The 22,034-nt window shown below is 37.1% G+C and overlaps 3 protein-coding genes and 4 non-coding genes across 8 annotated transcripts; 4 read left to right on the top strand and 3 right to left on the bottom strand.

Moving 5' to 3' along the window:
• Positions 1-1,399: 1,399 nt before the first annotated feature.
• On the top strand, positions 1,400-4,437 carry LOC122052589 (lysM domain-containing GPI-anchored protein LYP6-like). The gene is made up of 5 exons (XM_042614180.1): positions 1,400-2,189; positions 3,487-3,604; positions 3,682-3,843; positions 3,921-3,952; positions 4,035-4,437. Exons 1-5 carry the CDS (start codon positions 1,532-1,534, stop codon positions 4,283-4,285), a joined length of 1,221 nt encoding a protein of 406 aa, XP_042470114.1. The 5' UTR covers positions 1,400-1,531; the 3' UTR covers positions 4,286-4,437.
• A 1,232-nt stretch (positions 4,438-5,669) lies between these two features.
• Positions 5,670-5,742, top strand: TRNAK-CUU. Its single transcript has one exon. It is a non-coding gene; the product is annotated as a tRNA-Lys (tRNA).
• Positions 5,743-5,829: 87 nt separating this feature from the next.
• On the top strand, positions 5,830-5,902 carry TRNAK-CUU. The gene has a single exon. It is a non-coding gene; the product is annotated as a tRNA-Lys (tRNA).
• An 88-nt stretch (positions 5,903-5,990) lies between these two features.
• On the top strand, positions 5,991-6,063 carry TRNAK-CUU. Its single transcript has one exon. It is a non-coding gene; the product is annotated as a tRNA-Lys (tRNA).
• An 8,891-nt stretch (positions 6,064-14,954) lies between these two features.
• On the bottom strand, positions 14,955-19,893 carry LOC122052588 (probable N-succinyldiaminopimelate aminotransferase DapC). 2 transcript variants are annotated; one of them, XR_006132054.1, is made up of 3 exons: positions 19,527-19,893; positions 16,445-17,665; positions 14,955-15,312 (listed from the first exon to the last, which is right to left on the bottom strand). XR_006132054.1 is itself a non-coding variant. In XM_042614178.1 (2 exons), the coding sequence occupies exons 1-2, from the start codon at positions 19,719-19,721 to the stop codon at positions 16,514-16,516; spliced, it is 1,347 nt and encodes a 448-aa protein (XP_042470112.1). In that variant the 5' UTR covers positions 19,722-19,893; the 3' UTR covers positions 16,319-16,513. The 2 variants fall into 2 exon arrangements, 1 of the variants encoding a protein (XP_042470112.1); XM_042614178.1 differs by lacking the exon at positions 14,955-15,312 and having other exon boundaries at positions 16,319-17,665.
• Positions 19,894-20,051: 158 nt separating this feature from the next.
• TRNAF-GAA lies at positions 20,052-20,124 on the bottom strand. Its single transcript has one exon. It is a non-coding gene; the product is annotated as a tRNA-Phe (tRNA).
• A 724-nt stretch (positions 20,125-20,848) lies between these two features.
• Positions 20,849-21,142, bottom strand: LOC122050719 (auxin-induced protein 15A-like). The gene has a single exon (XM_042611605.1). The coding sequence runs from the start codon at positions 21,140-21,142 to the stop codon at positions 20,849-20,851; it is 294 nt and encodes a 97-aa protein (XP_042467539.1).
• Positions 21,143-22,034: the final 892 nt, after the last annotated feature.

Below are 22,034 nucleotides of genomic sequence, written 5' to 3'. Positions count from 1 at the left end.
CTAGATGCATAAGCAGGGTGTTACACTAGGGTCGATAACCATTGGTTCATACTCCTAGCGTTGTCTGATCATTAGCTTGATGTCGTTTTCCTAATAAGCAGGGGTCTGTTTTGTGCCAAAGGTTGTAGGAGGGGTCAAGTTCAGAAAGAGTCCGCTTGACCATCATCCTGGAGCCACTATGGTCACACAGGGAGAGGAGCTTTATGAAATCCTATTTTCGTAGAGGGCATTGGTCTAAAGTGTAGAGTTATGATAGGACAACCATCTGACTAAGTTCACTTGGGCCGCATCAACATGTAAAAGCTATTAAGCAACTAATATAACTGTTTTAAAGTGTTTTTAATTTATTTAAGTGATTTTGATAAAGTTTATTTTTTTTACTAAGTTGTTAAATAGTATGTTCATATAATAATATTTAGAGTTTTTGATTTTAGGATTTAAGATTTTAGAGTGTAGGATTTAGGATTTAGCTTTGTTGATACAACTATTTTAAAGTAAATTTAACTAATTTAAAGCAATTTTAATAAAGTTCAAGTAATTTTAACTGAGTTGATAAAAATATTTTGATATAATAGTATTTGTGATTAGTAATTTTAATTAAAAATGAAATGGTTAGTTTTTTTTATGTCAGTGGTAGTTAAACATTAAATATTTAAAATCTTTAATCCTTCTAAACTATAACATTATTATATTACAAATATCTTTATCAATTTATTTAAAATTACTTTATTAAAATTATTTTAAAATCACATGAAAATAATTATACTAGTTACATAATATTTCTATTAACAAATAGTCATAGCAATTACAGTAATATTAAAAATAAGAAATAATATCACATAATTTATTTTAAATTTTAAATTTTATATATTTTTTTACATGATATTTTATTCATTCTCTAAATTTAGATTTTATGAATAATAATTTTTTAAATTTAGTAAATGCATTTCCTAAAGATGAAAATATTAATTAAGTTGAGAGAGAAAAAAATAAAGATAATAAAATTTTTAAGATAATTAATATATTATAATATGTAGTAAAAAATAATTATTTACATTTATTAAAAAAAATTAGATGATTTAAATTTGAAAGATTTTATAGAAAAATTGATGGTCTATGTGCTACAATCGCATCAAGATAAGAGATACATTAGAGAAAAAATATTTAAGGAGGTGTTCTTTTGAATTTTGTTTTTTTTAAGAGCGGCCATAATTCGAAACGCTCATTCGATTTGTAGGCATGCTTTTAATTTTTATTTTAATATTTAAATTTTTACCCGATGACTTTATAATAAGAATATATATATTAAGCCCACTCACTAAGTGACACCTGACACCCACCCACCGGCACCAACCTCCTCTAAAAAAACCATCGAATTGAATTCCCATGATTACACCCCCTCAATCTCTCTCTCTTTTTCGACCGTTGGTTCGACTGCCAACGTTACGAACGCTTACTCTTCCTCTCTCTGTCTCTCTCTGCGGCCTAACACTTGCCCAGTTGCCTTCGAAGAAGAATCTAGAATCCAAGAATGGAGAAGAAGTCTCGGGTCCTCTTTTTTATCTCCTCCCTCCTTGCTCTTCTCGCCGGATCGGCTATCGCTAAGTCCACCATCGAGCCCTGCTCTACCTCAGACTCCTGCCTCGCCCTCCTCGGCTACTCCCTCTACGCCGACCTCAAGGTCGCCGAGGTCGCAGCCCTCTTCCAGGTCGATTCCGTCGCGCTTCTCGCTGCCAACTCCATCGACTTCTCCCTACCCGACGTTGACAACCGCATCCTCCCCGCCGGTCTCTTCCTCCGCGTCCCCATCGCCTGCTCCTGCTCCGGCGGCATCCGCCGATCCGTCTCCACCCGCTACACCCTCCGCCCCGCCGACACCCTCGCCTCCGTCGCCACCTCTGTCTTCTCCGGACTCACCTCCACAGACCAGATCCGGGATGTTAACGGCATCCAGGATCCCTCCGCCCTCGACGCTGGAAGCACCCTTGTCGTGCCGCTCCCCTGCGTCTGCTTCAACTCCACCGACAACTTTCTCCCCGCCGTCTACCTCTCCTACGTCGTCCTTAAGGGCGACTCGGTCGCCGCCATAGCCGCCCGTTACGCCACCACTGCGACGGACATCATGAACGTGAACTCCATGGGGGACCCTTCGATCCACCCGGGCGATATTCTCGCAATTCCACTGCCTGGTACTTGATTTACACTTTGTCAATTTTGCCAACTTGCTGCCCTGCTTGAAATTATAAAAATCTCAACATAATTCGAGCACTAGTATTTACCTTGTTTCTAATTGGAATTCATAAGGAAGAAACCAGAATTTTGACATGCTAAAAATTCAGGATACAATCCTTGAAAACAATGGATAAATTCTATAATAAGATAAAAGGCAAATATAATCCGATCTCTATGTTTTGGAATTATGATTCTTAGGAGTTCTTTCTTTAACAAATAATTTCTTTTCTTGGTAGGTATTTAGGGCATAGGATTAGAGTATGCAAATTGTGTACAATTAATACACTTGACTTGCGTTATGATCAGCAACGGACCAACGGTCTCATAGACCTTCTGTCCTCCAAAACTAAAATTTCATTTGAAATTATTGGTTAACTTTTTCTTGACTTTTTTTTAATTCAATTGCCATAAAATTTGAGCTGCATTTGTATGGTTTACAAAATATTTTATCAATGCACATGGGGGTTGAATTCACTTATAACCTCATTGGGGTTTTAGCAAGTAATATGCCCCCATTAGAGTTCAGGAGCAATGCTTTTGCATCAATTTTGTCTTTTGGTGTTATTTTCTAAGAGTGATTTCATATAAGGATATGTAAATCATCTAATTTGTATTTAGAAAATAAATTCTTACTCCGCCCATTAAAATCTCTTTATATAACACTAAAATAGAAAAAGGCTAATCTGTTGTTTTCACCACTTGAACCAAGGCTTAACTACATGATCCCAATTACAATTTTCAGTAATCTCATCTCTTTCACTTTTTCTCCATGTTGCTAAACCTCGTTGGATTAGATAGAGTTTATCCAGCCAGCCCCTGCATTTTCATTATATATATTTTTTATTTTTGAAACGTATTTATTTTCTTTCCCAGGAATCGTTAGCATTAGTATATATTAATTATTTCACAGTGCTCTTCTATCCTTTCTTCGTTTCTTTTCTCTCTTTTACTCACTCAATGTCTAAACAAGCTCCAAGTTGTCTTTCTCTTTCTTTTTCATTGAATTGTTTTGCAGTTTGTTCACCTAGAGTAGGTGGTTTTGCAAATCAAACTTCAAAATTGATTTTCCTTGGATTGTTTATTTGAAGAGTCCATTTGGCACCATAATTTCTGTTCATCTTTCATAACACCTTCATTTTCAAAGATTTGAAGACATTCTTGATCCCAATTATAATTTTCAGTACTCTCATCTCTTTATCACTTTTTTCTTGATGGTGCTGCTAAACTTGGTTGTTTCTTCTTACCTTGATATAGCTTGTACATCAGCATTTCAGCAGTTTGCCTCCGATTCTGGTTTGCTTGTGGCAAATGGTAGCTACGCCATTACTGCTGGTCACTGTATTCAGTGCAGTTGTGGGCCGGGAAATCTCAAGTAAGCAAAGACTTTCCCTTCATTTCCCCTTCTGTTTGTTCATTTTATTTCATTCAAACCATCCAAACATTTTGCAGTTTGTACTGCACACCATCATCACTAGCAGTATCATGCTCGAGCATGCAATGTGGTAATAGCAATCTTATAATCGGAAATTTTACCTCCCAGCAGACGAACTCTGGTTGCAGTGTCACGTCGTGCGACTACGGTGGTTTTGTAAATGGTTCCATTTTCACTTCGTAAGTAGTCGTTTTTTTTACATTTTATTACGATATTTCTTTCTCAACAGAGAAGGGGCATTAATTCTCCAATGCAGGTTGACTACTACTCTTCAACCACAATGTCCAGGTAACTAGTTAATCCTCAATGTGTGAAGTCATGTTTCCCAAAGCACCGATTAACGCATTCATGTTATAAAAATCTCATTCAGGGAGACATCAGTTACCACCAGTCATACCTCCACCGACCACAACACTGCATGGTTCTTACCTCGGTCTGTCACCATCTCCGGCCGAAGCAGGCGGTCGAATTCCAAGCTCTTCCATACCACAAACAACACAAACTTTCCCTGGTTCTTCCCCTGCCTCAGGCCCTGCCGGAAGCATATCTGAAGCACATTTTGCCAGGCCATGGAGCCACATGTTCTGTATGTTAGCCATTTCTTGTTTTTTCCTCTTATAATACTGAATCCTGCCTTGCAAAATTTGTTTCAAGTAGAGAAGCTGATCTTGATCTAATCGACTTTACCTAAATCAACTTGCATAGATTCTTCCAACTCTTGTTCTTCATGCATAGAATTATTTCAACTCTTGGAAACAGTCACCTTTGATCAATCTTTCTTCATCGTTGATTATGTCAAGTTGTTGGAACTTGGAAGCCTTAATGCTAATAAAAACCTAGGAATTTCCCTTAAAGTAGGGGTGTAAATAAATAAAGTTGTTCATGAGCTATTCGAATCTCGATTCGATAAAAGTTCGTTTAATGAGGCTCGTTAAAATAAATAAATCAAGTTCAAATTTCATAATATTCGGTTTGTTAGTTTGTGAACATGTTTGTCATGAATGAACTTTTAAATAAAAAAATAATAATTTTGATATTGAATTTATAAATTTTACACTCTACTTAAAATAATATATAGATAAATATATTAAATTTATTAATTAGAATAAAATTATAAATTTTAATAAGAATATTATAATTTTTTTTAAATATGTAATTTAATTTTTGATAAGTATTTAAATTTATAATTTATATTTATTAAGTTCGTTTAGGCTAAAAAAAATTCGAATAAGTTGGTGAGACATAAATATATTCGTTAAATAAAATTTAAATTTAATTCGAATATAAATAAATCAAATTCAAATATTCAAGAGTTTGGTTCAGTTTGATTACATCTTTATCTTAAAGAGTAGTATGTTTATTTTATAGCTAGTTATTGTTGAATGGTGGTAAAATGTGAAAATACGTTTGCTCACCCAGTGGCGGATCTAGGAATTTAAGTATGGAGGGACGATCATGATAAATAAGGGGGTGGTATCCTTCATCTCCACCAGTGGAACCCAATAACACTAGGGGTTCCTCCGCCGGCAAGGGGGGGCGACTGCCGATGTCGCCCCCCCACTGGATCCGCCCCTGCGCCCACTCGTCCCAGAACCAACATGGTGGAGTTAGTTATTGTTGAATGTTCTTGAGGATGGTGGACACAGTTTGGCTTATACCCAATCCAAACCCAAACAGAAACTCTGTGGATTGAAATCGAACCAATTTTTCTTAAAGGAAGTAGCCATTGTTAAAATTGAGTGAGACATGATCAAATAGCTCTTAAAGAAGTTGCCGTGACTACATTCTCTATAGATTAAGTCTGAGTAAACAGCCTCTCTGGTAAAGGAGAGCGGCAGAGGAAAAGATAATCCCGATTCAAAATGAGATCAATCGGATCAAAGCAGATATGAGATTTCTCACCTTTCTGAATCGGCAAAGCTCAGAATAACAGACAGGTGAGATGGTATCTATTTGCACGGTCTTATTATAAATTAATACTATTTTTAAAATTAACCTCCAACTGGCCCGTCTAGCTCAGTTGGTAGAGCGCAAGGCTCTTAACCTTGTGGTCGTGGGTTCGAGCCCCACGGTGGGCGTTTTTACCCATTTTTTGTATTCCGTTCTATCTTGGCTGCTAATTATATTATATTTCATATAAAATATTTATTGATTCATATCAATAAGCCCGTCTAGCTCAGTTGGTAGAGCGCAAGGCTCTTAACCTTGTGGTCGTGGGTTCGAGCCCCACGGTGGGCGCTTTTACCTTTTTTTCTGTTTTCCGTTCTAACTTGCCTGCTAATTTTAGTTTGATTTATATATAATTTATATTGTTTCTTAATAACAAGCCCGTCTAGCTCAGTTGGTAGAGCGCAAGGCTCTTAACCTTGTGGTCGTGGGTTCGAGCCCCACGGTGGGCGCTTGTCCTGTTTTTGTTTCTCGCGCCCCCAAGCAAAAATATAAAGCAAATTAAACATTAAAATGTGATTTAAAGAATATTTCCTAGCCAAATGAAAGCGAATTTAATTTTGTTTTATTTAGTTTATTTTCGCTTTCGTTCGTACAGGATTTTCTAAAAAAATTTATGTCCCTAAGAAAATATCGGAAAAATTGTCTTAAAATCATCCCACTTTACCTGCAAAGAAGGTGTAAAAAAAAATTATTTTCACCTTCTAATGAAGCACTATGAATACCAATTTAAAGTCCCCTCGGGGTGGTGCGATGATTAAGATAGGGGCTGTTATCACATGAGATCTTGGGATCGAAACTCGACGTGACCGAGCATAACCTCCTCCATATCTTGGCCATTTGTACTAATGGCTAGTAGTCACCCATGATTTACCTCCTCCGTGTTGGCTTAGGGACGGGTTGACGGAGGCGCTGGGGGTGAGCGAATCACTTTTTACCACATGAATACCAATTTAATGCCACCAATGAATACCAATTTAACTAATTATCTCTCATTTTTTAGATAAAAAAAAATTAAAATAATATATATTGTCTCCTTAAATTAGCACATTAAATTAGAATATAACATTCTATCCAATTAAGTGTGACTTTTTAAATGATGATTAATTGGATAGAAAATATATTAGATTTTATTTATATGATGCTCAATTTAATGGAAAACATACTACATTCTTTTTAAATGGTACTCAATTTTAGAGAAATTATATTAAGCGGTAAAAAATTATGCTCAATTTGATAGAAAATATATTCGATTCAAGTTTAAATGTACTAAATTTATAAAGAATTATATCTCATTCTAAATTTTTTATATCTAGAAAAGCGAGGGACAATTAGGTAATGTTTGTATGCAAGGAGTTAAGCAAATAAAAATATATTAGATTCTTTTTATATGATGCTAATTTTGATGAAAAATATATTAAATTTTCTTTAAATGATGTTAAATTTTAAAAAAATTATGTTAAACGAAAAATAAATCGTATTCAATTTAATAGAAAATATAATCGATTCAAGTTTAAATATACTAAATTTAGAAGGAATTATAACTCATTTTAATACCTAAAAAATGATAGATAATTAGATAAAGATATTTACATAAGGAAGTTAAATAAATAAAATTTTACAGTAGAGAATGTAAATAATCTTTTTTTTACATGGATATTACATGTAAGGTTTTAGTTGTGAATGAGAATTTTAAGACAAATTTCCCAAAAAAATCACTATATGTTTAAATCATCTTCATTTATGTTTTCATTTTTTAAGAATAAATTTTATGTGATTTAAAAATCATATCTAGCAGATTAAACTAGCCTTCGCCTTGATTATTTGTGGACAATTCAAATATTAACTTTAAAAAATCTAATGAATTGAGGTCTTATTTATTTATTTTTAAAATCATTTTGGACTCCCAATGACTTATTTTTTCTTTTTTTTTTAATAAAAAAATCATTTTGTGATTTCGTTAGTGGATCATTCTAGATAAAGAACTACATTTTTTTATGTTTTTTTTTAAAAAAAATCTAATCTTAAAGTCATTTTTTGTTTTAAGTTTTTAGAATTATTGAGGCTTTCATTGGCATCCAATTTGGAGCTAAGGACATATGATGTATGTCCCAGGGCTGAAGATAGGAGAGATCAGTTATCACTTCCGGAAGACCCAATTACAAGACTACGGGCAAAGCGTTTCAAGGAAGCACTAAATGAGTTAATCAAAAAACATTGGGAGGACTATGAGCAAGGAGAAACCAAGATAATCGCAACTGCTAGTCGTGGCCTAATCCACGTAATCAGGCACAACCATCCATGACTGGCCGCGCTTAACGGAAGAACGCTAATAAGCATGCAAAGCATGGAAATTCGTTCATGCATGAAGACTTAAGTATTTTAGATTGTTTAATGAAGCATGCAACTTGGGACTCTAATTGTGCATGCATTTATTTTGTTTTGGGTTTCTAGATAGCTTGCATGAGGCATGCAACATTGGAACTCTAATTGTGCATGTACTTATCTTGTATTTTCCTTATTCACTCCCATTATATAAGGGAGGGACGTCTTAGTATGAAGCAACTTAGTTTTTGGTGAGATTGTGTGCTACTGTGCTCTCTTAGTTCTTGAAAGAACTTGCTGAACTTATCGAGTCTACTCTCGTGGCGTTCAACCCATCGAAACTTATCACCCCTAGGTGTGGAGTTTCTTTCCTTTGTAGGCTTGGTTCGTGCCAATTCTTGGTTACGGGTCAAGGCTCACACTCTTGTCGTTTAGTTCTTGGGGTTCTATCCACCTTTGTTTCGGATTCCATCACATTTATTGGTGGGGTTCGTATCATCTGGTATCAGAGCTTCGGTTCAAAGGCAAGTGCAAATCTATCTTTACTTGTTGTTCAGCCAAAAGCAAAAAAAAAAAATCGTGGAAAAAAAAAGAAAAAAAAAAGAGCGCAGCGAAAAGACAAAAAAAGAAGAAGAAGAAAGCGCAAAAAAAAAAAAAAAAAAACTACTTGTGTGAATCGAAGTAAATTGTCTTCAACAATTCTTTTCTTATTCTCAAACTTCTACTCTTTCATTTTCTCTTAAAATGTTGTCATCATAAGTTTCGGTGGTATCTTTTGAATTGCTACGTGATATTCTGATTTGTTCTAGAGTTTGATCAAGAACTGAGATATATCATCAATTGAGAGCTACCACCCAAACGTGAGTTGAGTGCTTGTGAGGTTTTCTTTCATTTTGCAGCCATGTCCAACAACCAGGAGGATGGAGCAAATGAGGGGGTTAGGCCACTTCCAAACTTGCAATTACAAGGATTAATGGGGGAGATGTAGCGGATGATGAGGGTGGAATTAGAATCTATCCATGAGAGGTTGGATCGGGTGGAGGATGGGACACCAAGAAGACATCAACAAGACCGTATTACTAGACCACAATGAAGACATGCCCAAGGGATTGATGTCGAAGAAGATGAAGAGGTTATTGTGGAAGACTTTGATGAGCAAAACTACAATCGGGGCAGGATTGAACATCGAGGAGATAGAAACGGAACTAGAAGAAATAATGATTTAGGAGGGATTAAGATGAAAATTCCAACCTTCCAAGGAAGAAATGACCCAGAAGCTTACTTGGAATGGGAAACTAAGATGGAAATGGTGTTTGACTGTCATGAATTCTCAGAGTTTAAAAAGGTGAAGTTAGCTGCCATTGAATTCACTAATTATGCTATTATTTGGTGGGATCAAGTGGTGATGACTCGGAGAAGGAATAGAGAGCAACCTGTGTCCACTTGGGAGGAGATGAAAGTGCTCATGAGAAGGAGGTTTGTACCCAGCCATTATTATAGAAGCTTATATCAGCGGCTTCAAAGGTTATCTCAAGTCTCCAAAAGTGTGGATGAATATTTCAAGGAGATGGAGTTGTCCATGATCCGAGCTAATATCGATGAAGATCGGGAAGCCACCATGGCCAGGTTTTTACATGGTTTAAACCCAGAAATTGATGATATTGTTGAATTGCAACATTATGTTGAGCTGTCAGACATGGTCCACCAAGCACAAAAAGTGGAAGAACAACTCAAGAGGAGAGGATTGGCTAGGAGGGGACAACCAATGACTACTCATGGCACATGACAGACAACTCCAAGAAAGGAGGAACAACCTTAAAATAAGCCAAAGTTTGAACCCTTCAAGAAGCCCAAACCTACACCATCTACTAATCAAGGTAATCACGAGCCCATTTCCTCCAAAACTCGTGATATCAAGTGTTTTAAATGTTAAGGGCATGGTCATATAGCTAGTCAATATGTGAACAAAAGAGTGATGGTAATAAATGCTCAAGGTGAACTTGAATCGGAAGATGAGGATGAAATAGTTGAAGAAGTGCCAAAAAAAGAGGACAGTGATGATGAACAACATGCTGTTATCGGAGACTTATTGGTGGCCCGACGAGTTCTAAATCTACAAGCTAAGGAGGAAGAAGGTAATCAAAGGGAGAATTTGTTTCATACCCGTTGCTTTGTCAATAACAAGGTTTGCAGTGTTATTATTGATGGGGGGAGTTGCACCAATGTGGCAAGTACTGATTTGGTGGAGAAATTATCACTACCAACTCGGAAACATTCACGACCTTATCGACTGCAGTGGCTAAACGATTGCGGAGAAATCAAGGTAACAAAACAAGTCTTGGTAGCAATCTCCATTGGCAAATATGAAGATGAGCTGTTGTGTGACGTGGTTCCCATGCATTCATGCCATCTATTGTTGGGAAGACCTTGACAATTTGATCGAAAGGTAACACATGATGACCTCACAAATAAGTATAGTTTTACTTTGAAAGGGCACCCTATTATTCTTGTACCGTTGACTCCAAGACAAGATATAGAGGACTAGTTGAGACTACAAAAAGCAAATGAAAAGAAGAAAGAAAAAGAAATTGAGAGAAAAAAAATTGAGAAAAAAGAAGAAGAGGGAAAGAAAAATGAGAGAAAAGAAGATGAGAGGAAAGAGACAAAAGGAGTGGGCAAGAAAAAAAAAGGAGAAAGAAAGAAAAATATTTTTTATGCAAAAAAAAGGTGAGATTAAGCGAACTTTGTTTTCAAGTCAGCTGCCCCTTATCCTTTTGTATAAGGAGACACTCTTGAGCACTAACGACCTTAACAATTCTTTGCCTAGTGTTATTGTTTCTCTCTTACAGGAATTCAAGGAGGTCTTTCCTGAAAAGGTTCCGCATGGTTTACCTCCCATTAGAGGAATTGAGCACCAAATTGACTTCATACCTGGCGCCTCCATTCCGAATCGACCTGCCTATAGAAGCAATCCGGAGGAAGCAAAAGAACTTCAGAGGCAAGTTAATGAATTATTAGAAAAGGGGTATGTTCGAGAAAGCATGAGTCCTTGCGCCGTGCCTGTGTTACTAGTTCCCAAGAAGGACAGAACATGGAGGATGTGTGTGGATTGTCGAGACATCAACAACATCACGGTAAAGTATCGCCATCCAATTCCTAGGATTGATGATATACTTGATGAATTGCATGGTCTTATGTGTTCACAAAAATTGATCTTAGGAGTGGATATCATCAGATTAGGATGAAGGAAGGTGATGAATGGAAAACTGGTTTTAAAACTAAGCATAACTTATATGAATGGTTAGTAATGCCTTTTGGCTTAACTAATGCTCCTAGCATTTTTATGCGTTTGATGAACCATGTTTTGCGTGCTTTCTTAGGGAAATTTGTAGTTGTGTATTTTGATGATATTTTGATTTTTAGCAGAAGCTTAGAAGAACATGTTACACATTTAAGGGTAGTTTTGAGTGTGCTAAAAGAAGAAAAGCTTTTTGCTAACCTCGATAAATGCACCTTTTGTACGGAGAAAGTTGTGTTTCTTGGTTTTGTTGTTAGTACTAAAGGCGTTGAGATGGATGAGGAAAAGGTGAAAGCAATCCAAGAGTGGCCAACACCGACAACAATTAGCCAAGTGAGGAGTTTGCATGGTTTGGCCAGCTTCTATCGACGGTTTGTTCGTGATTTTAGTAATATTGCAGCTCCTCTTACTAAAGTCATCAAGAAAAATGAGTCATTCAAGTGAGAAGAGGAGCAAGAGAGGGCCTTAAACACTTTGAAAGAAAAGCTAAGTTCTGCTCCTTTACTAATCCTACCAGATTTTTCTAAAACATTTGAAATCGAATGTGATGCTTCTGGTGTTGGTATAGGTGTTGTGCTTATGCAGGAAATGAGACCCATTGCTTATTTCAGTGAGAAGTTGAGTGGAGCCACTCTCAACTATCCCACATATGACAAGGAAATGTATGCATTGGTGAGAGCATTGGAGATATGGCAACATTACCTATGGGCAAAAGAATTCGTGATTCACACAGATCATCAATCTCTAAAGCATTTGAAGAGCCAACATAAGTTGAACCGAAGCCATGCTAAATGGGTAGAATTCATTGAGACATTTCCTTATGTGATCAAATACAAGCAAGGAAAGGAGAACGTAGTTGCTGATGCACTATCTCGAAGGTATGCTTTACTATCCACTTTAGATACGAAGTTACTTGGATTTGAATATATCAAGGATTTATATACTAACGATACTGATTTTTCTGAGGTGTTCAAAGCATGCGATAAGGTTGCATTTGGTAAGTTCTATAGGCATGATGGGTTTTTATTTCGTGAAAATAGATTGTGTGTGCCTCTGTGTTCGTTACGTGAATTATCAACTAGGGAAGCCCATGGTGGTGGATTGATGGGTCATTTTGGTGTTACTAAGACTTTAGGGGTTTTACAAGATCATTTTTTTTGGCCTCATATGAAACGGGACGTGGAAAGAATTTGTGAGAAGTGTATCACTTGCAAACAAGCTAAATCTAAATTGAAACTCCATGACTTGTATACTCCTTTGCCTATACCTAGTGAACCTTGGACTGATATTTCAATAGACTTTGTTTTGGGATTACCCCGGACCAAGAGAGGGAGAGATTCAATTTTTGTTGTGGTAGACAGATTCTCTAAAATGGCGCATTTCATTCCATGTCATAAAACCGATGATGCATCGCATATAGCTGAATTGTTCTTTAAAGAGGTTATTAGGTTGCATGACATGGCTAGGACCATTGTCTCTGATAGAGATGCAAAATTTTTGAGTTATTTTTGGAAGACTTTGTGGGGGAAATTAGGAACTAAATTGTTGTTCTCTACTACTTGTCACCCCCAAACTGATGGGCAAACTGAAGTGGTCAATCGAACCTTGTCCTTTTTACTTCGTGCGGTCATTAACAAGAATTTGAGAATATGGGAAGATTGTCTACCTCATGTTGAATTTGCTTACAATAGGAGCATACATTCTGCGACTAAATTTTCTCCATTTGAAATTGTTTATAATTTCAATCCCTTGTCACCATTAGATTTGATTCTTTTAGCTGTAAGTGAGCATATAAACTTAGATGGTAAGCAGAAGGCCGAATTCGTAAAGAAGATTCATGAACAAGCACGACTGAATATTGAGAAAAGAACTCAGCAATACATGCAACAAGCTAACAAGGGGCGCAAGAAAATTGTGTTTGAACCAGGAGAATGAGTTTGGTTACACCTCCGAAAGGAGCGATTTTCGAACAAACGTCGTTCTAAACTTCTACCTCAAGGGGATGACTCATTTCAAGTATTAGAGCGCATCAATGATAATGCTTACAAACTTGAACTACCAGGTGAGTATGGCGTACATTCTACTTTTAATGTTGCTGACTTATCCCCGTTTGATGCAGGTGATGATTTGAGGACAAATCCTTTTCAAGAAGGGAAGAATGATGTATGCCCAAGGACTGAAGATAAGAGAGATCAGTTATCACTTCCGGAAGGCTCAATTACAAGACTACGGGCAAAGCATTTCAAGGAAGCACTAAATGGGCTAATAAAAAAACATTGGGAGGACTATGAGCAAGGAGAAACCAAGATAATCGCAACTGCTAGTCGTGACCTAATCCACGTAATCGGGCACAACCATCCATGACTAGCCGCGCTTAACGGAAGAACGCTAATAAGCATGCAAATCATGTGAATTGCATAAAGACTTAAGTATTTTAGATTGTTTAATGAAGCATGCAACTTGGGACTCTAATTGTGCATGCATTTATTTTGTTTTGGGTTTCTAGATAGCTTGCATGAGGCATGCAACATTGGGACTCTAATTGTGCATGTACTTATCTTGTATTTTCCTTGTTCACTCCCATTATATAAGGGAGAGACATCTTAGTATGAAGCAACTTAGTTTTTGGTGAGATTGTGTGCTCTCTTAGTTCTTGAAAGAACTTGCTGAACTTATCGAGTCTACTCTCGTGGCGTTCAACCCATCGAAACTTATCACCCCTAGGTGTGGCGTTTCTTTCCTTCGTAGGCTTGGTTCGTGCCAATTCTTGGTTACGGGTTAAGGCTCTGTCGTTTAGTTCTTGGGGTTCTATCCACCTTTGTTTCGGATTCTATCATATTTATTGGTGGGGTTCGTATCAACATATGTTAATTAGTATAGGCAATATTGAACATGAACTTTTAAAAGATAATCGAATAATAAAATACTATTTAAAATTTAATATGACAGGGATAATTAGACATACAAGTTGATGATAAATTGGTTTTTTTTTCATGAAACATTGATGCTCAATTCAGAATTGATACTTCATAGTTGAGTCACTGACTTCTACTGCAAGATATTTGGTCAAGCATATAAGCATCAAGCACAAGAAACACATGAAGGGTTATGAGATTGATTGGCTCTAACAAAAAAGCAAACTTGATTTCCTAGGGTTTATGATGTAATCATACAATTCAGTCATGAATCAGCACTCACATTCGCGATGTTGATCTGCTTCATGGGAGTGACGATGAGCGTTGCAGTTGCGCTCGCGATGGAAGGGCGCAATGCAAAGCTACCGAGGATCGGCTAGGTCATTGCAATTAAGTGTTGGTCCATTTGAAAAGCTTCTTTGGTGCAAATTGTATACTTTCCACATGCTTCAAGCAACTTCATGAGGAAAGATGTGATTTAGGCTAATGGTTATGTACCCCCGATTGGGAGTGACTTTCGCGGCTAAAAAGGACAAGCCCTCTAAGGGGCTTAGGACGACAGTTGTGTACCCGTTCGAGTATTATGTTTTTCTGGCTGAACAGGTCAGTCAACAAGAGTGCCTTGATCACAAATTGAATTTGAACGATTTACTTATTTAAATTTAAATCAGGATGAAAAAAATAAAATTACAGTGAAAGATTGAAGAAAGTAACATTCACAGAAAACTTCGATTTTAATTAGTTTAAAATCTTCTGCGACTCCTACTCCAAAAATCAAATCTCACGGATCAATCGATGGGTAATTTACTAAATATCTCTTCCGAAACCGCCAGAAGAGATAATTGAATACAAGATGGGGACAGTGTAACAACCCACACTTTCCTTTAAAAGCAACAGTAAAAAAGTTTGCAACACAATTGAAGTTACCAATAATTTGGACACGCTCGTGTGTTGCTATCGGTTTACTAGAGATGATTAGATGACTCGGAAAAGCAACTTGGTAATAGAATGACTTCTTTGAAGTAGCAGTAGGACGTCCGAGCAATCGGAACATCAATTGGACATGTAGAAGCTTGTAAACTGAGTTGTATTGAAGCCTTGGTCGAAGTGTCCTTATAAAGGATGTGAAAGACGCCTTCCATAGCCTTAAAGGCGTCTCCAACCTGAGAAATCCGATCCCAAACAACCCAGTTCTTATCTATGACGAAGTCTGAATTTTATCTTACAGAAGACACCTTCCATGAACAGTATAAAGGCACATTTCGTTATCTAGAAGGCACCTCGGGCACTGTTCACCCGAGGTCTTATTTGCTCCTTTTGCCCTACACAATGTGTTAGTCCAAAACTAAAACATCTAACCTGCAAAACAAAGTTAGTACAATAATAATAATAAGTGTCATAATTAGTTCCTATCCTTCCAGGATCAAGACTACTCAAGGTCTAAATTTAAGGATTCAAAATGAACTTAAACTAGACCAACGCTTACTGTCCCTCAATCAGGGCACGTCCTCACTAAGTTACTCTCCTCCAGTGACTTACGTTCACTTACAAATTTGCAGTCTTTCAACTAGCCTCTTGACCCACCAGGTCTTCATGCCAGTTGTCAGGTCCGCAAACCCAACTGGACTTCTACCAGCTGTCAGGCCCCACAGATCTAGTTAGATTTCCTGCCAGATATCAGGTTGGCCCTTTGACCTATTTGCTCTTCATACCAACTATCAGGTCCCGCAGACCTAACTGGATTTTAGCCTAGTGTCAGATTCTCTAAACAGTAAACACGTCAATCTCTGCACGCTCAGTAAATGTATTAGATCATAAAATACCTAACTTAACTCATTTATCATTCATCAAAATTTAAATTAGACCGTTAGTACAAATTACACTAATCTCTTCAAATAGTTAGGACTCCTTCACTAGACATCCCACCTCCGATCCTCTAGTCAAAGGGTGTACTATAATGAAATCCATTTTGCTCCTGAATGAGGAAGCTTAATCCATTGACATCCAAACTAGGAATTATTTTGATTTCAATGTTTTTGCACGACCAAATATGCAGTAAAATACTTTCGAATCTCTTTCATTTAACCCCTTCTATACCTATGTTCTACCTCAACACTCAAAGTGAAGACCCAAAACTCTTGTTGCCACATTTTGAACTTGTTTCAGATGTTTGAGATTAAACAATGAGAAAGTGGCATTAAAAAGCATCAAAAACAGGAGCTAAAACATTGATCAAATACAAAATCAAGCTGTTAAAGATTAGAATGTTTGAAAAGTTAAATAACTAAGTCTTACCATGCCAACTTCATCTTCTTAGAATTTGGAGAGCAAAACATATGATGGAAAGAACAGCATAAGCTACACTCATCTCTTATGGAGCCTTTCCTTCATCCGCTCGACCGCTGCCCTCAGTGTGTGTTCATCCTTGCAGAAGGTAAATCTTACTAAACTCTTTCCTTCCTCAGGGTTCAGGTAGAACACACTGGTCGGTATGGCCACTACTCCAACCTCTGTGATCAAGTACTCACAGAAAGTTATATCATTTTCGAACCCAAACGGGGTATGATCCACCATAACAAAGTATGTCCCACTCGATGGGTAAACGATGAAACCTGCTGCTTTTAGTCCCTCCACAAGTATTGCTTTCTTAGCCAAGTAGTCTCTCTTCAATTCCTCATAATAGGTATCAGCTGCCCTCAAAGCTACTGAAGCTGCCCACTGCATGGGAGTTGATGTGGAGAATGTGAGGAATGAATGTGCCTGCCTGAATCCCCACGTCAGGTGTGGTGGCGCTACTGCCCATCCAATTTTCCATCCAGTCAAGGAGAATGTTTTTCCCAGAGAGTTCATAGTCACAGTTCTCTCATACATTCCTGGGAGAGATGCAATAGAGATATGCTCAGCTTCAAATGCCAGCTTGTCGTAAACCTCATCAGTGAAGACTAAAATGTCGTTCTCTATGCAGAGAGAGGCAATCACTTCCAGTTCTTCTCGGCTAAACATTTTCCCAGTAGGATTGTGTGGCGTGTTTATCATTATGGCACGTGTTTTCTTTGTTACAACAGATTTCAGCTCATCAAGTGGAACGGCGAAATCAGGAGGGCAAAGTGTGACAGACTTTACTTCAGCACCAGCCATAGAGAGCGTAGCTAAGTAAGAATCATAAAATGGGGCAAAGAGTACCACTTCATCGCCAGGATTGATCAGACCCAAAATGGTTGCAGCAATTGCTTCAGTGCACCCTGATGTCACAGTCACTTCTTTCTCGGGATTGACTTGTAACCCGGTATCCTTCTTAAACCTCTCAGCAATGGCAGAATTAAGTTCAGGAACACCATATCCCCTTGCATATTGATTCTTTCCCTCCTTTATAGCCTCTATGGCAGCTTCTTTAACAAACTCTGGTCCATCAAAGTTAGGGAAGCCCTGGCCTAAGTTTATTGCTCCATGTTTAATTGCGAGCAAGCTCATTTGAGTGAAGATAGTGGTCTTAAAGTTTTCCAGCCGCTTGGCAACCTGCAGAAAAATTTCATGCCAATTCACTTGAATGCAGCATGTCACAACAACAACCACCACAGCAGGAATAACAAGGAAAAACAACACATGCAAAACACAAAATTGCATTAAAACAAACAATATTTACAAAAGAACCATTAAATTACTTTGTAGTTGAAAATTTACATTCGATTTATTTCACTAAGCGAATACAATTATGGAAGTTCAAATAGTCATGAAAAATCACTTCAGAGTTTGAATAAGTTGTTTTTTTCATCACAAAAGAAAGTTTATTATAACTTCCCTAATTGTGTAAGTTCTTAACAACAACAACAACAACAAAGCCTTTTCCCACTAGGTGGGGTCGGCTGTATGAATCCTTGTACGCCATTGAGCTCTATCTCCTATTATATCATCATCTATACTTAAATAAATTTTATCTTATTTTATTGTTGATAACCAAGTCTTTTTTGGTCTTCCTCTTCCTTGTTTGATATGCATGTTTATCATAGTTTCACATCGCCTAACTGGAGCATTTATTGGTCGTCTAAGTACATGTTCGTACCATCTTAAACGTGTCTCTCAGAGTTTTTCCTCAATAGATGCAACTCCAACTTTCTCTCTAATGCTCTCATTTCTTATTTTGTCCATCTTCGTATATCCACACATCCACCTTAATATCCTCATCTCTGCAACTCTCATCTTCTGCTCATGTGCTCAAGTCATAGCCCAACATTCAACTCCATATAATATAGAAGATCTAACTGCGGTTTTATAGACCTTACCTTTAAGTTTAAGATGTACTTTACGGTCACATAAAACACTCGACGCTCCCCTCCATTTCACCTAATCCTGCTTGTATTCTATGTAAGACGTCTCTCTCAATTCCTCCATCATTTTGTAAAAATGATCCTATATATTTAAATCTCTCGATTCCGAATAACTCGTCCTCTCCCATCTTAACAATTGTTTCATTACTTCTAATATTGCTAAACTTAAATTTCATATATTCTGTCTTTAATCTACTAAGCTTAAAACCTTTCCCTTCTAGTATTTCCCTATAAGATTCTAATTTAGCATTTACTCCTTCATGTGTCTCATCTACCAAAATAAAACGCTCAAGTTAAAACTCAAATGAAAATGAAAGATAGCATCACAAAATGAAAAGTTGGATGAAATTAGACCTGTCTTATATATAAACTAAAATATCATCGCCATCAATATTCCAAAGCACATAAATGGAAGAGATCATGCAAAAGCCATTTTCCAAATTGCATATTCAAGTTTGTAATTATGTGATGTGATCCTCGGAGAAATTAGTGCATCATATTTATGTGGTAAGAGTTCTCGAATACCATAAGAGAGCCTGCTCATATTGGCTCTAAATTACTTTGATTCCAGTTGGTCAAATTGACATATAACTTCTCCCATTAATCTATGTCATTCCATGACACTGTAATGAAATGTTGGGCTTAATCAGGTATTCAGGTTACTCAAAAAGACTCGACAGGTGATAAATTTCAGGATAAACCATTATCGTGCTGTGCATAGAAGACAGTAAGAAATAGACATGGCAGGACTCTGGCACTCAGACGATGGCTATACGCATTACAAATAACTGGGGGCTTTGCATAATTGTGGATTCAACTTTGTGGAAGGTGAGGCTGCCGACCAAAATTAAGAATTTTGTTAGTTTTTATCTCAACAAACACTAAGCAGTACAAATCAAACTATTACTACTACTACCATCGATTTCTTGCACATTTTTATACAAAGACAGCCCGATCAATGACTAATGGCTTCACCTTTGAAAGCGCAATCGCAGGCATTAAGCAATGGCCCGGCCACAAAAAAAAACCTAAATCGCAAATCGAATTCGCACCTGAACCGGAGGGGGGCTAGGCGGGAGCTGCACTTGCCCAACAGGCGAAGCACCCTTCTCCCCGGAAGTGGAGATAGCAGCCATGCGGACGGTCGAGATCCGGCGAGAGACGGAGCGGAAAACGGAGGTGGATCTTAAGAGGAGCATCTCGTGGCCAGCTGGGGACGAGGGATTCGCAAGCGAAAGAAGTGGCATCGGTTGTGAGACGCAGGCAACCTATTCCTACAGAAGAAATTCGGTATCTAATTCGATCTCCAACACCGCCGTCGCCGTTGTCGTCGTCGTCGCCGCCGCCGCCGCCCTCTCAGCCCAAACCATGCGAACGCGAAGAGTATGCGATGGAGCACGAGTGAGGAGGAATGGCACGTGCGGTAAGTACCCGAAGTTTCACTTTAAAACTTATAGTCTCGTATATTTCTCAATTTCGTCCTCGGTATTATGTCGATGATTTTTTCAAAAACATTTAATGTGAAAAGTTCGAAATAGAGGGTTGTTTTAAAGAAAACAAAATAGGAAAAAACAGAATGCGGTGAGCGTGGATCGAACTCGCGGCCTTCAGATCTTCAGTCTGACGCTCTCCCAACTGAGCTATCCCCGCATTTCGAAATCAATGTATTCTATTATCAACTTATAGTTTTTAATTTAATTATTATTCTTCTTATTGCCAATAATTGGAAAAAAAATTTTAAAAATGTTAAATAGCATGATAAATATATGCCTGAGTAAAATCTTGGTTAAAAAAAGAGCAATCGACGAAATTGAAGGTCGAACAACAATCCAAGAGGCTGCTTAGTTAAGAAAAGTATCGTCTGAATATATGTGAGTTTGATTATTAAAAAAAATCTGTCGAACAAATGTTAGTTGATGTACGGGTACCCACACCTCTTCGAATTTCGAAACCTAATTAAAGCAAGCTATTTCTGGGGCATGGTTGAATTAGCTACTAGATAAATATTACTATAATGGACAAAGTCTAGAAAAATATTCTTTTTTATAGTGGTCAATTATGATTTTTCGATATATCTCTCCACATATGATAATATGATCGACTGTTGAGACTATTGGGATAATGAATTTCACTTATGTAAGCTTATCGCATACAAACTTTTTTGAACGATGTCCACTCACAAGAGTAGGCATATAATTGGAAGTAGGATTTAGGAAACGAGGAGATTGTTCATTTGTGACACTTGAATCATCCCAAACTTATCGACAAAGATGACCAAAAATGAAATTAGATTTTATCATCCTTCTATGCTCTTATACAACTCATCAAAAGCTTTTAAAACAAAAATAACATAATATAATCGTAGTGGTCCTCCTCAACACATGATTTGTGAAGTGATAATGGTGAACGTATCTTCATTGCATGGAACTCTAAGTAGCCCTCTGGGGTGGTCAAATCCATACTCTTCTTCGGCTTTATGCAACAAGCTTTGAAACATAGGATCTTGCAAGTAAGCTATCGGGACGACGAACCGCTTCTCCGTCTCCCCCACGTACACCGTGAAGTAGCCCTTTTTTGGAATGTCCGAAGCCAAGGAACTACGGTTGCTTTTGAGAGATTGTTGAAGCATCTCCTTCACGCAAAGAACAGCCGCCAAGCGAACCCCCATTGCAATGGTTAACTCAACTCTTCTTCCTTCCTCGCCCTTCTCTTCTTAGTTGTCTACACGATCGAGTAGTTTATAGGGGCCGGGATTGAAGTAAATTTAAAAATATAGTCATCATTAATAGAGATAGAGCCATGCACAAGTGGTCCCGTGCTCTATGTTATTGTGTTCATATCTATGAATTCGAAGGTGCCATTACATGTAACATGTCTCCAATCCCTTCGCCTGAAATTAATAAGAAGATGAGAAAAAATAATGATGGGAAACTGAAAACCGAGTGCTACAGCCTATTGTTTTGAATTAATTATAAAATAAAAAAAATAGTTTCTTGTGATAGAAGATTTTTTTGTTTTTTTAACAGCGACCTCACATGTTCTCTTATCAACATTCTTGTCATGTTATGGCTTAACTTGTTGCAAAGTTTATTGGAGAGGGAAGACGATTTGGACTTGTGGAAATTGCTGCATGTTGATATGGCAATGGTCATCAGCTGGCCTTCTTTTATTATTATTATTATTATTATTATTATTATTATTATTATTATTATTATTATTATTTCCCTCAAGTTTATCTATCAAGTAAAACTCTAATTTTTTTATTAGTACTTCTGAGTATTTTATCATTGCATTACGTAGAAATTTTAATTTCTTATTTTTTTTTAAAAAAATCAGGTATTTAAACTTTTGGTCCAAGTAGTCCTAGAGGTCCCGACAGACTATAAATCTGAAATGACAACAAGCGCCACTAATATTTAATTTTTTATCCTTGAATTAATGTTTTCTAATTTTTTTATAATTTTAAAAATTTTCATCATTAGTAAATCAAAAAGTAAGATGAATTCTAACAAATAATTAAATATCACAAATAGTTTAAACTCTTCAAATGTAATATACTC

This window comes from Zingiber officinale, chromosome 3A, assembly GCF_018446385.1.
Source record: "Zingiber officinale cultivar Zhangliang chromosome 3A, Zo_v1.1, whole genome shotgun sequence".
Classification (NCBI taxonomy): domain Eukaryota; kingdom Viridiplantae; phylum Streptophyta; class Magnoliopsida; order Zingiberales; family Zingiberaceae; genus Zingiber; species Zingiber officinale.
The sequence above is the reverse complement of the archived record's forward strand: the minus strand, read 5'-3'. Positions and strand labels throughout refer to the sequence as shown.

Bases quoted from the DNA above. Each gene is read 5' to 3' on its own strand.
- LOC122052589 (XM_042614180.1), top strand. From the start codon at position 1,532: ATGGAGAAGAAGTCTCGGGTCCTCTTTTTTATCTCCTCCCTCCTTGCT. The intron at 2,190-3,486 runs GTACTTGATTTA...ACCTTGATATAG, and splicing joins TCTCGCAATTCCACTGCCTG to CTTGTACATCAGCATTTCAG. The intron at 3,844-3,920 runs GTAAGTAGTCGT...TCTCCAATGCAG, and splicing joins AATGGTTCCATTTTCACTTC to GTTGACTACTACTCTTCAAC.
- LOC122052588 (XM_042614178.1), bottom strand. From the start codon at position 19,721: ATGCCACTTCTTTCGCTTGCGAATCCCTCGTCCCCAGCTGGCCACGAG. The intron at 17,666-19,526 runs GTGCGAATTCGA...ATTTTTCTGCAG, and splicing joins CTAGCCCCCCTCCGGTTCAG to GTTGCCAAGCGGCTGGAAAA.
- LOC122050719 (XM_042611605.1), bottom strand. From the start codon at position 21,142: ATGGGGGTTCGCTTGGCGGCTGTTCTTTGCGTGAAGGAGATGCTTCAA.